General features: G+C 38.4%; 1 protein-coding gene across 3 annotated transcripts in view; it reads right to left on the reverse strand.

Moving 5' to 3' along the window:
• The window catches only part of ZFYVE9 (zinc finger FYVE-type containing 9), a 216,541-nt gene that overhangs the window by 61,238 nt on the left and 137,833 nt on the right, over positions 1-17,470 (reverse strand). For all 3 annotated transcript variants that reach the window (XM_035251494.3, XM_035251492.3, XM_035251493.3), the window contains 3 exons: positions 14,779-14,934; positions 2,964-3,188; positions 297-379 (listed from right to left, as the gene is read on the reverse strand). In XM_035251494.3, the coding sequence (XP_035107385.3) occupies positions 297-379; positions 2,964-3,188; positions 14,779-14,934 (464 nt within the window). The remainder of the gene's footprint in view (positions 1-296; positions 380-2,963; positions 3,189-14,778; positions 14,935-17,470) is intronic.

The following is a 17,470-nucleotide window of genomic DNA, read 5'->3' on the forward strand; positions in this document are numbered from 1 at the left end:
TGGGGAGGGAGTGGGGGAGGGAGGGAGAGAGAGAGAGACAAAGAGAGAGAGAGAGAGAGAGAGAGAGAGACAAAGAGAGAGAGAGAGAGAGAGACAAAGAGAGAGAGAGAGAGAGAGAGTGAGTGTGTGTGTGTGTGTGTATGTGTTTTCTATTCTTTTTCTTCAGCATAAATCTTAACCTGCCTGAAGCAGCAGCTTGGGCACAGCTATCAAGAAAATAATAAAATTGCTTTCTTCCTTCCTTCCTTCTCCCATATAAACTCCAGTAAGGAAAAAGAAAAAAAATCCCAACTTACTGCAAGAAGATTCATGATGGTATGCCCCGTCTCTCCAAACAATGGCTTCCGAAATCTGACACTGAACAGTGGGCATGGATAAACTATGGAAATTAGAAATAATCACACTTAAGTTTGGGAACTTAAAACTTTGGTAAAAGAGATTTCATGACTAATACAATTTTCAAAATATAATTGTAATTATATTTTATGTGTAATGGCTCACTAGAACACATCAAATTTAGGGCTCAAAAAGTATTTGGCATGGTAGCAGACAAATCCTGAGCCATATTAAGTCTTTTAATAACCAAAATAAGCCTTTTGATGTAAAAGTTTCAAAAATGGCCCACAATAGCCAGGCACAGTGGCTCATGCTTGTAATCCCAGAACTCTGGGAGGCTGAGTCAGAAGGATCACCTGAGCCTTAGAGTTTGAGACCACCCTGTACAACACAAGGAGACCCTGTCTCTATAAAAAAACCAAAAAATTAACTGGGTGTAGTAGCACACACCTATAGTCCCACCTACTTGGGAGACTGAGAGGTAGGAGGATGGCTTGAGCCCAGGAGGTCAAGGCTACAATGAGCTATGACTATGCCACTGCACTCCGGCCTTGGTGACAGTGAGACCCTGTCTCCAAAAAAAAAAAGAACCACAAGGTCTTAGGGAGCAATCTTCTTCAAACTGAATTGACATGATCCAGGAAACAAATATCTCCTGATTCCTCTGTGCTCAAGAAGTTTAAGTGTTCATGCTTTTTTTTTCCCAAGAAGTTTAAGAGTTCGCTCTTTTTTTTTTTTTTAAGACAGAGTTGCACTCTGTCATCCAGGCTGGAGTGCAGTGGTGTAATCTCCTGCCTCAGGAGAGTTCAAGTGATTCTCCTGCCTCAGCCTCCACAGTAGCTCCGATTACAGACACGCACCACCATGCCCAGTTTATTTTTTTGTATTTTCAGTAGAGACAAGGTTCACCATGTTGGCCAGGCTGGTCTCAAACTCTTTACCTCATATGATCTGCCTGCCTCAGCCACTTTCCAAAAGTGCTAGGATTAGAGGCATGAACCACCACACCCAGCCAAGAGTTCACTCTTCTATACCTCCTAACCAGGATCTCCTTAGGAGAGGCAAATCACAGGCTGGCTCATCTCTTAAACTTTATGGTTTGAAATGCCTGTATAAAATAGGGAGATACACATGTTGCTTCTTCGGCACATAATCTTTCCCTTCGCAATTCATTTAGCTGATTCATATGCCTCCTTCAGAGTTAATCCAGAGGTACTTTGGTCCAAGAAAAATGGTCCAACTACTCCTTCATTCCTGGTCAAGTTAGAGCCTGTCTTGGGGCTCCCAATAAACTTAACTTTGAGCACAGGGTTTTTTTTTGTTTTTTAAGAAGATGTTTTGCTCTGTCACCCACGCTGAAGTGCAATGGCACATTCTTGGCTCACTGCAACCTCCGCCTCCCAGGTTCAAGGGATTCTTCTGCCTCAGCCTCCCGAGTAGCTGGGATTATAGGTGCACAGCACCACACCTGGCTAATTTTTGTATTTTTAGTAGAGACGGGATTTCACTATATTGGTCAGGCTGGTCACGACCTCCTGACCTCGTGATCCACCCGCCTCGGCCTCCCAGGGTGCTGGGATTATAGATGTGAGCCACTGTGCCCGGCCTGAGCACAGGTTTTAACAGAGTATACCACTATAATCATGATTTCTGTACGTATTCCTTATAATAGTTCCCAAGAAGACAAAATCATGTCTTCGCTATTTCAGAATTCCCAGGATTGAGGATATACGGGAGGACTTCATTAAATTTTTATTGAATGAATAAATAATTGGTGAAAGAATGAAGTTGACCTGCTCAGAACATATACTGTTTTATAGTTTATAAAATAATGTTTTTATTTGTTCTCTCATTTCATCCTGTTAATCCAATATAAAATAAAATTCAAGCATTATTATTTCCAGTTTATAAAAGAAACACTATCAAAGAACTTGAGTGACTTGCCCAAAGTTACAGAGCTTGTAAGTGGCAGAGTTGAGAACCTTATTCAAGTGATCTGATTCCTAGCACAGGGCACTTTTAATTAAATGGAGATATAAAGTTTAAAATAAACTTGCATTTAACTGTTAATGTCTATTTAAAAATCACATCTTAGTTGCACTGCTACAGCCATGGGCAAGGAAGCTCTACTTCTGTAGCCTACCTTACCAACTCAGAGTGGTCTCCATTCTACTAGTTTCCAGTATGTAAACTAGTAGAATATTTTTATATAAATAAAAAAATATTTATATAAAAAATATTTATTTTATATAAAATAAAAAAATATAATTTATCTTAACTGATTTCCAACCAAGTGACAAAGAATATGCTCATCATATACAGATACCATAAAAAATAAAGTTACATCTTAAGTTCAAATTTGCTTTTCTGAAGATGATCTTTTTTTTTAATCAATGAACTATAAAAGCAGTACGTTTACAAGGTAATAATCAACTTCCTCATTTGTTATTTTCAGTCCTTCCCATTACGCCCAATATATGCAGACACTGACCAAATTTAGCTTAGCTATTTCAAAAGACTGTTTTGCTGAATTATATCACTAAACAGAGGGCTCTGAATATTTCAGGCATTGTTTAGTCATCATGCCTTTGTCATATGGCTTAGAAGAACATGTTTTTACTACTTACGTCGATATTCAGCTCCAAGTCTCAACATCAGACGAATAGGAAACACTTTAGCCCAAGGAGTTTCCCATTTCTGGATAAGAATCCCAAACAAGTAAGGTGGGGTTGGGAGTACTAGGTCTTGCAGTGACTGGTAGGTAGATGTCACATATAAGAATCCACCATGTTCTTTACTGCCAAGAAAACTCTGACTGAAGAAGGAATGTCCCAAGTTGCCCACCACATTCCCTAAAAACAAAAAAGTTCATTAGTTTCTTTGTATCAGTAAATTAATATTTTTAATAAACATTATTATGCAATGGGCTGGTTGGACAGTACCAAACAGTAATTCCCAATCTTTCACCATGAAAGACTTACATTTAAAAAGCTGATTTTAAAATAAACGGTATTTATTAAATGAAAATTTGGTTGCCAATTTTATCAGAGCTTCTAACTAGCATAAAGTAAATTATATTATCAACTGTTGAAGTTTGTTGTCTAGGTAAAAGCCAAAAATATTGACACCTTTCTTGCTTAAATTGTACACCTTTACTGTGTGAGTTGTTTTAGAGGTCTCAAGAACTATCGCCTAAAAGTTCATAAAGAAATATTCAGATTGGGAAGCTGCTATCACCAAACTTATAATTTCTCTGGGTGAACAAAGTCAATTGATGAACATAATGAATTATAGTAATAAGTACAGTTACAAGACATTAAGGAAAGATGAGGATTTATGGAGTTAGTACCACAGACAAGATTTTTTTTTTTTTAGTTGGAGTTGCTCTGTCACCCAGGCTGGAGTGCACTGGTATGATCTCAGTTCAATGCAACGTCTGTCTCCCAGGTTCAAGGGATACTCTCACCTCAGCCTCCTGAATAGCTATGATTACAAACATGCACAACCATGCTCAGTTAATTTTTTTTTCTATTTTTAGTAAAAACAGAGTTTCACCATGTTGGCCAGGCTGGTCTCAAATTCCTGACCTCAAATGATCCACCAACCTTGGCCTCCCAAAGTGCTGGGGTTACAGGTGTGAGCCACTGCGCCTGGGCACAATTTATTGTTTTGTTTTGAGAGAGAGTCTCACTCGGTCATCCAGACTGGAGTGTAGTAGCACCATTTTGGCTCACTGCAACCTCCGTCTCCTAGGTTCAAGCAATTCTCCTGCCTCAGCCTCCCAAGTAGCTGGGATTACAGGTGCCCACCACCACACTCAGCTAATTTTCATATTTTTAGTAGAGATGGGGTTTTACCATGTTGACCAGGGTGGTCTCGAACTCCTGACCTCAGGTGATCTGCCCACCTCGGCCTCATAGAGTGCTGGGATTACAGGCATGAGCCACTGCACCCAGCCAGGATTTACTGTATATAGTTTTTTGAGACAAATATGAAACATAGATCTATAATTTAGGGCTTACTTAAATTCACATTAGGCAGGTTTCTCTCTTTTAACTGAAGATGCGTTTTACCAGGCATTTTTTTTTCTTTTTTTTTGAGACAGAGTCTCACTCTGTCACCTAGGCTGGAGTGCAGTTATGTGATCTTGGCTGCAACCTCCGCCTCCTGGGCTCAAGTGATTCTCCCTCCTCAGCCTCCCAAATAGCTGGGACTACAGGCACCCACCACCATGCCTGGCTAATTTTTGTATTTTTAGTAGAGATGGGGTTTCACCATGTTGGCCAGGCTGGTCTCAAACTCCTGACCTCAAGTAATCCACCCACCTTGGCCTCCCAAAGCCCATTATGGGCGTGAGTCACCACGCCTCACGCCCAGCCAAGGCATTTTATGATTCAAAATACTTTTGTGAATGAAACAGTAACAAATATATCAAACCCTTCATTAAGGAGACATTTTCCTCAGTTTAGAGTTTCAAAAGGACTTCCTGACAAGAGCTGCTCAGTGATGGAACAACAGATGTTCACTAGCCATGTACAAGCTTCCTTTGACAGCTGTGAAAGCAGTAACACCAAATGAAGCAATCTCCATCAGATAAATTAATGCTTATCTTTCCTGAAAACTAGAGTTTATTTTTATAATGGTTATGGGTCTTTGCATCCTTGATTTTAGAGGGCAGGTATCCTGACAGTAGGATCCACAAGTGAAGGGAATACCTACCTCCCCATTAAACTCAGAGAAGCTTTGTGGCTGAAAGCCATGTTCACCTAAACATTATCATCTACATTTTACCTTTAAGTTAGTACATTTAGTAATTCAGGGGTAGTACTCTTGCTCCAGCATTACCCAAGTCTGGCTGTACAATTAAGCTGCTGGGCCAGATCTATAAAAATGAGACAATCGTTCTATCTCATTTTTAGTAGTATGGCATTTTGGGAAAAAAAATTGCTGATTGTGGAGTCCCAGAGATATGGGTTTGAATGCTAGTTTGATCATTCACTATTGCGGGATTTGGGGCAAGTTACTTCTCTGAGCCTCAACATCCATGCAAAATAGGAGGAGAAACTATATTAAATTCCAGAGGTGTTATAAAGAGTAAATGATAGGAAATCTATAAAATGCCTAACAGGACCAGCAATAGTGTCTTCTCAAAAAATTATAACTATTATTACTCTAATGCAAATATACATATATTGATCAGCCAAATATAAGATTTCAGAGATATTAGAGTAACATTTAGATAAATTTAAATCTTTTTCTGGCAGCTACTGCAGAATCAGGCATAGAGTGTCAGGAACTTTAGGGAGATCAGATCCCCAAATTCACCACTGCCACTTTACCACCCGCCTAGATCTTGGAATTCTAGAATACAATATGAAACACTTCATACAAAATTAAACAGATAATCTGTCAAAGAGAAAAACATTTTTTTCATCTTTTTATCTAGCTTTGGTGAAGGAGAAGGAGAATTTAAACAAAGAGATGCTTTCCCTCCACAATGAAGAATGCATGACAGCATTTCTCTAAAGCTCTAGCAATGGCATGCTATGGTTTGAATATGTCCCTCAAAAGCATGTGTTGGAAACTTGGTGCTAGGAGGTAAGGCCTAATGAGAGGTGACTGGATTAATGCTGTTATCCTGGGAGTGGGTTTGTTATGAAAGGACAAGTTCGGCCTCCCTTGTGCACATGCCCTCACGCACATGCACATTCTTTCTCTCTCTCTTCCCTATCCCATTTGCCCTTCTGCCATGGGATGATGCAGCAAAAAGGTCCTCATCAGATGCCTAACCCTCAATCTTGGCCTTGCCACCATGAGAACTGTAGGAAATACATTTTTGTTCATTATACTTTATACAGTCTGTGGTATTCCACTATAGCAGCAAAAATAGACTAAGACACAGTGTTACATTTATGTTTCAAAGATTGTCCTAGTAAATATAGCTTAGAGGTGAAAAATATGTTGGCTTAGTACTCAACGCATTCATTCATTATTCCTTTGCGATTTCCCTATGAAAGCCTAGAATCTATTTCTAGTTGTTTTCCACAGATATTTTCTTTCTGCCCCTTCCATTTAATACTCTCTTCATCTCAATCACACTCAGATTATTCCAAGTCCCCTCTCATTATAAAATATATCTTTCATCCTTTAAGTATTTATTTTCTTTAAAAAAATGTGGATTACCAATAATGACTGATTTACCATCTCATCTACAAACAAGTAACACTGCACAAGGGGAGATACTGGCAAAAATAAAACAGTGGGCATAAGATTATGACAAAGAAAGAAAAGCTTTCATTGGAAGACCTAATCTGAGGCTCTTGAACTCATAGTATCTGTTATGTACTAATTTATATAGGTACTTTTCGATGACTGCATTCAATGCAGTGAATCCACAGAACTAATTATATATATACCCCAAGACTAGTGAAGAATCCGTATAACTAAAATAGATACCAAATCATGCTTCTGAGTTTAAATAACCTGGCAAAGATGTTAAATGCTTTATATCGGTGGTTTATAAAGTAATTTTACATGACATTAATCAGGTAATCATCCGCTCAATGCTAGTAAGTAAGCAGGATAGGTATCATTTCCCTGAAATTTGGGGTTTTATTTGACAAATGAAGAAACTGAGGCTTAGAGGTAGAGGTGAAGTGACTCTGAAAAGACATGAGTTAAATAAGTGGCAAAGCAAAACTCAGAACAGATCTTTCAATCTCCTAGTCTTTGTATGTCACATAGTCTTTCAAAAAACAGGCACAGGCCAGGCATGGTGACTCATGCCTGTAATCCCAGCCCTTTGGGAGGCCGAGGTGGGCAGATCACCTAAAGTTAGGAGTTTGAGACCAGCCTCACCAACATGGGGAAACCCCATCTCTACTAAAAATACAAAATCAGCCAGGTGTGGTGGCACATGCCTGTAATCCCAGATACTCGGGAGGCTGAAGTAGGAGAATCGCTTGAACCCAGGAGACAGAGGTTGTGGTGAACGGAGATCACTCGACTGCACTCCAGCCTGGGCAACAAGAGCAAAACTCCATCTCCAAAAAAAAAAAAAATACCACACACACACACACACACACACACACACACACAGGGTAATTTACAACTTTCCATCTTTAATTTGGAATTTAAACTGCTTTTCAAATGCTTACAAGTAGCCAGCCATCTTTAAATTCAATTCAAATATAACTTAAATATCTATGTGACAATAGCTTCTTTTTGTTTCAAAGCATATTTATTAATCCTCACATCAATTCAAATGGAACAATTTCCAAGCAAATGGTTCATTTCAAGAAATACTAATGTTTCTTTTTTTTTTTTTGAGACAGAGTCTCACTCTGTCGCCCAGGCTGGAGTGCAGTGGTACAATCACAGCTCACTGAAACCTCTGCCTCCTGGGTTCAAGTGATTCTCCTGCCTGAGCTTCCCGAGTAGCTGGGACTACAGGCATACACCACGCCACCCAGATAATTTTTGTATTTTTAGCAGAGTCCGGGTTTAGCCATTGTTGGCCAGGCTGGTCTTGGACTCATGACCTCAAGTGATCTGTCCGCCCCGGTTTACCAAAGTGTTGGGATTACAGGAGTGAGCAGCACTGTGCCCGGCCAAGAAATACTAATATTTCTAAGTGCTAACATGGCTAAACTCAAGCCATCAAAAGAATTTAGAAAGTTTCTTGGAGTTCTGTGTAATGCAATAAACTGCAGTTAAGTATGAGTACTTTGTAAAAGGTGGTGTCCTCAGTTTAGTGTATCTGTGAGATTGGTCATGAAAGTTTAAGAGGAGCCAGGTCAGGTGGCTCAGGCCTGTAATCCCAGCATCTTGGGAGGTTGAGGAGGGAGGATCACTTGGGCCCAGGAATCTTGGGAGGTTGAGGAGGGAGGATCACTTGGGCCCAGGAGATCACCTGGGCCCAGTGAGTGAGCTACGATGGCACCATTGCTATCGTGACCCAGCCTGGGTCACAGAGCAAGACCCTATCTCTTAAAAAAAAAAAAAAACACACACCAGCTCAAGAGACACTATAGTACTTCTTATGGTTCAAAACTTGAGATTTACAGAAGACACAGGTGAGTTTAAACCTGGCTTCAGCCACTTGCCACCTAACTGTGTGATCTTACGTTACTTAGGCCTTCAGTGTCTTTCATTTTCCTCAGATGTCAATACAAACAGTAACAGTAGGAATCTGAGTTGTTTTAATAAAATAGTGTTCATAGGCAATAAATACACTGCTTAGCATATATTAAGGGCTCAAAAATGTTAGATATTTGTCTTAAATCACTTCTTCATAAATAGTTCCATATAACTTTATCATCAGTTGAAAAATTACTTTGCAAAGCTACAATACCATATTCCAATAAATTTAATTTACCAAAAAATTCAGAATTAATTTGAAAAATAAAATTAAAACATGAACTATGACATGACATGATTATTATTATTTTTAAAGATAGGGTCTCACTGCATTCCACTCAGGCTAGAATGCAGTGGTGCAATCAGAGCTCACTATAGCCTCAAACTCCTCGGCTCAAGGACTCCTCCCACCTCAGCCTCCCAAGTAACTAGGATTACAGGGATGTGCCATCAGGCCTAGTTAATTTTTTTTTTTTTTTTTTTTTTTGGTAGAGATGGGGTCTTACTATGTTGACCAGACTAGTCTCAAAGTCCTGGCCTCAAGCAATCCTCCTGCCTCAGCTTTCTAAAGAGAGAGCAAGAGGGGTATGAACCCCTCCTTTTATAACAGTACTAATCCCATCCATGAGGATGAAGCCCTCATGGCCTAATCAACTCTTAAAGGGTCCACCTACTAATACTGTTATAATGGCAATTCAATTTCAACATGAGTTTTAGAGTGGACAAACATTGAAACCATAACAATACCAAGTACTTTCTTAACAATGTAAGATTAGACCGAGCACCGTGGCTCACACCTGTAATCCCAGCACCTTGGGAGGCTGAGGTGAATGGATTACCTGATGCTGGGAGTTCAAGACCAGACTGCCTGACATGGTGAAACTCTCTCTCTATTAAAATACAAAACTTAGCTGGGTATGGTGGCATGTGCCTGTAGTCCAAGCTACTTGGGAGGCTGAGGCAGGAGAATCACTTGAACCTGGGAGGCAGAGGGGGCAGGGAACCAAGATCACACCACTGCACTCCAGCCTGGGTGACGGAGCAAGACTGCCTCAAAATAAATAATTAATTAAATATTAAAAATAAAATATTAAGGGAGATCAGAAGAGATTACTTCCATCTGGGAAGATCATCAAGGAAGAACTTATGAAGAAAGTGGTCTTTAAGATTTAGAACAACTGATAGGATTGAGACAGTTGGGGTATTAGGAAATAGCATGGTTGGGAGTAGCATAATCATGGGCCGTGAAGTGGGAAATCATCAGAATATATATAAAATGAACTAAGAAATGTTTCATTTGGCTACAATGGAAGTATGGAGAGATGACTAGAGGGAAATGAGACTAAAAATATAGGAATGGATCATGCAGAATATTGAATGTTGCAGCAGTTTATTCTAAAGGCAATACAAAGCCAAAGTAGCTTTTGAGTAAGAGGGAAACAACCAGAGGTTAACTCCAGAAGTAATAATCTAATAGATGTAAGTCCAATTTCATTCAAATCTATGTACTCAATAAACTGTTTACAAAAAACAGGTACAAAATATGAAGGAATGAATAGGAGCCAGGGAGAAATAATCTAGAACCTCCAATGGCACTGTCATAACCAGAATGTCATAATTACATTCTGAAACTCTCAGAACGTAATTTCACACAAATTACTATGTTTCCCTTCATTGTAGAATGCAAAAACTGTGTATGACACACATATTGTTATTCAATACATGTAGTTTAGATTTTAAAATTCACAGGAAATAAAGTTCATTCAACAGCTCCTAAGGCTTTTCTAGTGATTTAGGGCAGAATAACCCTAAGCTAGTGATACAGTATTGAAGGTTTTACACTCAGGAGAAATTTAAGATACGATTTGTCAATTTTACACAATGTGCTACACAGAAGAGAAAAATAATAAATTGGGATTTTTTTTTTTTTTTTTTTGGAGACAGAGCCTTGCTCTTGTTGCCCAGGATGGAGTGCAATAGTGCAATCTGGGCTCACTGCAACCTTCACTTCCTGGGTTCAAGAGATTCTACTGCCTTAGCCTCCTGGGTGGCTGGGATAATAGGTGCCCATCACCCCACCCAGCTAATTTTTTGTATTTTTAGAAGAGATAGGGTTTCACCGTGTTGGCCAGGCTGATCTTGAACTCCTGATCTCAGGTGATCCCGCCTCAGCCTCCCAAAGTGTTGGGATTACAGGTGTGAGCCACCACACCCAGCCCAGGATAATTTTAGAACAGCAGCCTCCAACCTTTTTGGCAGCAGGGACTGGTTTTGTGGAAGACAATTTTTCCACGGACTAGGGGATGGAGGGAGATGGTTTCTGGATGATTCAAGCACATTAAATTTATTGTGCACCTTATTTCTATTATTATTACATTATAATATATAATGAAATAATTACGTAACTCACCATAATGTAGAATCAGTGGGAGCCCTGAGCTTGTTTTCCTGCTACTAGACTGTCCCATCTGCAGATGATGGGAGATAGTGACAGGTTATCAGGCATTAGATTCTCATAAGGAACACACAACCTAGATCCCTCACATGCATAGTTCACAACAGGGTTCCCACTTCTATGAGAATCTAATATCACTGCTGATCTGACAGGAAGCAGAGCTCAGACTGGTAATTGGAACGATGGGGAACAACTATAAATACAATGAAGCCTCATGTGCTTGCCTGCCACTCACCTCTTGCTGTGTGGCCTGGTTCCTAACAGGCCACGGACCAATACCAGTCTATGGTCTGTGGGAGGGGGACCCGTTTTAGAACACCCAAAATATGTTTTTACTTATTAAAAAATTTACAGTGAAATTTATCGAGCTACTATACTGATTATCTAAAAATAGGATTCTTAATATGTATAGTATACAGATAATATATCTGTGTTTTTAAGAACTGATATATTATTACACAGAGGCAACCGACATAATGTAAAGAATACTGATCTGGGAGCTACAGTCCTAATTCTGCCACCAACTTGGTCTGTAATTTAGGCAAGCCATTAACACCTCTAGGTCTGATTTTGCTTATCTAAAAAATAAAGAGTTTATATTAAATTATCTAAAATAACCTTCTAGTCCCAATATTTGATGAGCTGTGAAATGATTCCTATTCAAGGAAAAACTCTTTCATCTCATTTATGCTTTTGAAATGTCATTTCTTTAGATACATAAATATATGTTTATGTCCCTATCCTACATTATAAAAAATATTTTTAAGTTGGCTCAGATGTACTATAGTCTGACCTTAGAGTATCATTATCTTGTAATCAGTTCCAAGTATTTTGTTTCAAAATTTTTGCAATTTAATAGTTCAAAATGGAACTATTAAAATATGTCAACTACTCAGCCGACATATAAGTATCCTTTGAAAAAACATATAACCATTTATGCTAAACATATTTAATAATTCATGCAATAATTCACATCCTCTCTTTGCGGACAGAGGATGTCTATCTCCCAGGATTTCACCTACAGTCCTAGTCTCTTCACACTGGCCTATCCCATTTAAAACCATATTCTCAACTAGTACATAAAAGCTGTGTCTCCCAAATATGTATTGTAACTCAGACCTATCTTGTGGGATCCATACCCATATATTCATCTGCCATTTTCATGTTACATCTGAATCATTTCAAATTCAGCACACTGAACAAAGAACTCCCTTTCCTCTGCCAAATCTGTTCTTCGTCTATTCACCGTCTCAATGAATAATACCAACATGCACTCAGGTTGCTCAAACAAGAAATCTAAGGCCAACCTTGACTTGTCCCCTCTAACCCCTCATATCCAGTTATTTACCAAATCCTACTGAATTGAAGCACCACATCTTTCATATCTCTCCAATACTCTTTATTTCCACTGCAATTATTTAAGTTAAATCCCGGTAATTTCTTAATTTCTGACTGGATTCCTGCAATAGCTTTTTAAAAAATAAGTTTTACTGAGGTATAAACTATATATTATGAAAGTGACAGATTTTAAGTGTACATTTCAATGAGTTTTGGTAAACACCCATGTAACCACTATCCTAATCCAGATATAGAACTTTCATCCCAAAGTTTTCTGGGACTCTCTGTAGTCAATTCTAGCACCTGTACCCCACCTCACTTTAGGTAAACAGTGACCTAATTTCTAGCACCACTGTTTCATTTTGTCTGTTTCAGAGAATTATATAAATGGAATCATCCAATATGTACTTTTTTGTGCCTGGCTTTTGCTCAGCATAATATCTGTGAGATTCATGCATGCTGTTGCGTACATCAGCAGTTAGTTCATTTTTACTGTTGAACAATATTCTACTGTATGCATATACATTTGCTTATCCTGAAATTGCTTCTTAACTGCCACCAGAGTCATGGACTTTGATCCATTTTTCACATTGCTTCCAGAGTCATCTTTCTAAAATGAAAATCTGATTATGTCACTAATCATCTCAAATTCTTTCAATGGTTCTTCATTGCCTACAGAATAAAGGATGGGCTCCTAAATAAAATATTCATGAACCTTCCAAGCCCTAGTCTCTGGCATCCTCTCAAATCCCACAGAAACCTACAATTACTTGAACCTCCAATGCCATTTTTCTAGAATTTTTAAATGTGAATACATTCAGATTGAGGAGAAAAGTGAAAGTTTCTGGTTATTTCCAGAACTAAATTCAGCTCCAGGGTATTACGTGGCCTGGAGAACCTGGATGATTTCAGATTAACCCTATTCATTTTGGAACAAACAGGGTAAACACTAAAAGGTACTTCACAGGTATTATGGGGTCAGTTTCCAGTGTATTACTTTGCCCTATGTAATGCTACACCTAAATTATTGTAGAGACTAATTAAGACATAAAGGCACAATCTTTTATGCATAATCTATATCACATTAAAAATACAATGTATATCCTACTGCTGTGCTTATATAAAGAGCATTTTCCATATTACATTATTTTCATAAATAGTTTTAATGGCCAAAAAAAGTTCTCAAAAAGATGCACACATCTAATAAGAATAACATAAGTTAAACTTTTCACCTATAGCTAAGGCATTTAGGTTGCATCTGAATTTTTGTGTTAAATTTAGATAATGTTGCAATAAACACTTTCATTCACAAAAGTGCATTTTATATTCTGGATACTGTCTTTCGCACAGAATCCCACAATGGAAATTACTGCATGAACAAAGTCTGAATAATTTATGGTTTTAATATATGTATGAAATATTATCAAATAATACATGAAAATAGTTTTAATACCCCAGCCACCCCCACACCCTCTCCAAGCTTTGTTCCTCAAAGATAATCCCTATACATCAAGTACAGATATTACATACTGACTTCCTGTTACAATAAATGAGAATAGCTCAATTATACCATTTTTTTTTTTACCTCATTTGTTAAATCAAAGGGAGGCTGACTTTGTAATGTCAAATAATACAATGTCATAATAAATAACTGTAATGTCAAATAATGTTTCTTTTCTCTCAATCTTAAGTTTTTTATGTTAATATCCTTAGTCTTTCCAAAATTCTAACCTCTATGCCTTTACTTTTAAACTGCTACAGTTCGGGCCAGGCGCGGTGGCTCAAGCCTGTAATCCCAGCACTTTGGGAGTCCGAGGCGGGTGGATCATGAGGTCAAGAGATCAAGATCATCCTAGTCAACGTGGTGAAACACCGTCTCTACTAAAAAATACAAAAAATTAGCTAGGCATGGTGGCGCGTGCCTGTAATCCCAGCTACTCGGGAGGCTGAGGCAGGAGAATTGCCTGAACCCAGGAGGCAGATGTTGCAGTGAGCCGAGATTGCGCCATTGCACTCCAGCCTGGGTAATGAGTGAAACTCCGTCTCCAGAAAATAAATAAATAAATAAATTGCTACAGTTAATATTTACAATTTATTTTGAAGCCATAATAAGGTCATTTATGCTACTGTTTTTGAAATTTGAATATTCATTAGCATTTACACTATGATTAAATATTGTTAACTGAAGAAACAAGAAGGGGTTACAAATATGCTTGCTTCTACCAGGTACCAATATCCTGACCCCCCGCACTGAAAAGAAAATATTCTTACATTTAGGTCACCAGATTCTCTTACAGCTTTGATTCCAGCCTCTGTAAAATAATAATAACCACACCAGGTACAATACTAACATTTATAATTTCCTCACACCATGGAAATTTCTAACTTTCCACTAATATCAAAGTCCCCTGCCATGTTTAAGTCCAAAGTTAAGACTATTATTTTGTATTTGAATTCAAAACTTTTTGTCATCTACAAAGGGAGCAGACTAAGTCACAAAGCATTCCCACCTGCCAGAGCATCCCGATAAAGCTGCACAAAGTGATTAAAGATATCCTTTGGCAAACACTTTTCATCCGGTAGACACTGTAGAAGTATGACTATCTCTGACTGACCCACTGCATGCATTCCCTTGGTTGTGAAACACCAGCACTTCCTGTTCACATCTACAGATGGAATAAAAATATAAAAATAAAGACATTCCTATCAATCCTATTCTTAAAAAAAGATGCATAGAAATCTATGTTATAATACACCAAAGATTAAAATAGATCATAGTCTGTATAATTCAACTGTGAACTGTCACTGCATTGAGCCAGAAAACTATTGTAGAAACATGCTAGTGCCTCTGGCTCTTTTCTAAACACTTAGAAAAATGATTGAAAAGGAAGTAAAAGAAATAATAAAATGCACTTAAAACTTTTAACTCCTATTATTTAAAAAAAGCAACATTCTATTAATACTAAAATAAAACCAAACTATGTATTATAAGTCATAGTGATTGAAGAACATAGTCCTCCATCTTTATATTTAAAAAAATCACATCATGAAAGGAAGTAATTACCTATGTAAGGCTAGAAATAATTACAATAAAAGCCAATAGTATAGCTTTGCCTTCAGGTTAGACCTAAAGAAAATATATTTTTATGTATATTTATTAAATTTAATATATTACAAAAAAATTCTACCTTTTTTAACTATAGTCCTTTCTGGGAGAAAATTCTAGAAAATCAGCAACATGACTTTACTTGGCTTCATGCTGTAAAAATTAGTGAAAAGGATGGGTTTTCTGAACTACTTAGTTCCACTCCTTCACTTTAAGGCTATATGGAGAATATGAACAGCAGAAACCATATGCAGTCAAAAACAATGCTTAATCCTTGACACTTTTACTCTTGGTACCCCAACACAACGGGATACCCAAAAGAACCGAACAAGGATTCAAATATAACTATGAATACCACCGTGTAAATCAAAACAAGTGTAAATCAAAAAAAGAAAGACATCTTTATTTCACTTTGGGTACCTAAACAGGACATTCCTAATGATGGTCTAAAACTTCAAGAATCTAAGTTAGATTTTTTTTTCCCCTTTCTTTATTTTTGAGACAGGGTCTTGCTCTGTCATCCAGGTTGGAGTGCAGTGGCATGATCTTGGCTTACTGGAACCTCCATCTCCTGGGCTCAAGACTTCCTCCCACCTCAGCCTCGCGAGTAGCTGGGACTATAGGAGCATGTCACTGTGCCAGTTTTTTGCGGGTTTTTTTTTTTTTTTTGAGTAGAGATGGGGTTTCACCATGTTGCCCAGGCTGGTCTTGAACTCCTGGGCTCAAGTGATTCATTTGCCTTGGCCTCCTGAAGTCTTGGGACTATAGGTGTGCACCATGGTGCCTGGCCTTAGGTTAGCTAATTTCTTTCTTTCTTTCTTTTTTTAAGAGATAGGGTCTCGCTATGTTGCCCAGGCTGGAGTGCAGTGGTTATTCACAGGAGTGATCCCACTACTAATCAGCATGGGAGTTTTGACCTCCGTTTCCAACCTGGGCCGGTGGTTCGAATCTGGTGGTCCAGGTAACCTGGTGGTCCCCCGCTCCGGGGAGGTCACCATATTGATGCCAAACTTAGTGTGGACACCTGATTGGCATAGCGCACTATAGCCCAGAACTCCTGGGCTCAAGCAATCCTCCCACCTCAGCCAACCGAGTAGCTGGGACTACAGGCATGTGCCGCCGGCAGGTTAGCTAATTTCTAAACATAATTTATAAACTGGATATGGCAAATTGAAATTTTAAGCAAATTAATTTTAAATCCGATCCTAAAGAAAAGGTAGCAAGTATTAGTAACTGGCCAAACATATAAGAGTGTGATTAGCAAGTAAGCCAGAAACCCACATTTCATCAGTATAGAACTTCTAAGGAATTAGTGTATGTTTCTGGTTTCCAAAATCAACTTAAGTACACATGGAGAACTGGAGGACAGTTCCCCAGAGGTTCCTTCCTTCAAAACTACCTATTAACACTCACTCAGGATAAATGCATTCTCTAAATAATTCTCAAAATTATTAGCCGGCATGGTGGCTCACATCTGTAATCCCAGCACTTTGGAAGACCAAGGCAGGTGGATTACTTGAGTCCAGGAGTTCAAGAACAGCCTGGGCAACATGGTGAGACTCCCATCTCTACAAAAAACAAAAAATTTAGCCAGGTATGGTGGTACACACCTATAGTCTCAGCTACTTGGGAGGCTGACATGGGAGGAATGCTTGAACTCAGGAGGTGGAGGCTGCAGTGAACAGAGAACATGCCACTGCACTCCAGCCTATGTAACAAAGTGACTCTGTCTCAAAAAATTCTGAGTTACTCATTCATGATGCTAGCACCAAGAATTCAGAAGTTTCTTCTGAATCCCAGTTTATGATGTATTGAAGCTTCACTATGTGTTAGTTAACACTTTTCCTAAATAAAGTTTTATACCATGATTGAGGTCTCTGGGATTAAAACCTAGCATGTAAATTATCTGAGTAGCCTGTATACTTTATCTACAACCAGTTCTGGTGATAAGTTGTGGTTTAACATATTCATCTCAAGAACTTAATTCAGGTAAGTTCAAGATTTGTTTGGCTTTCCTCCATGGAGAATTCACCTACCTCACCCCTGTAACTAAATGTGAAAGTTTCAGTTAGTTCCACAGCTGTCCTCTGGGATAT

Source organism: Callithrix jacchus, chromosome 7 (genome assembly GCF_049354715.1).
Source record: "Callithrix jacchus isolate 240 chromosome 7, calJac240_pri, whole genome shotgun sequence".
NCBI classification, from domain to species: domain Eukaryota; kingdom Metazoa; phylum Chordata; class Mammalia; order Primates; family Cebidae; genus Callithrix; species Callithrix jacchus.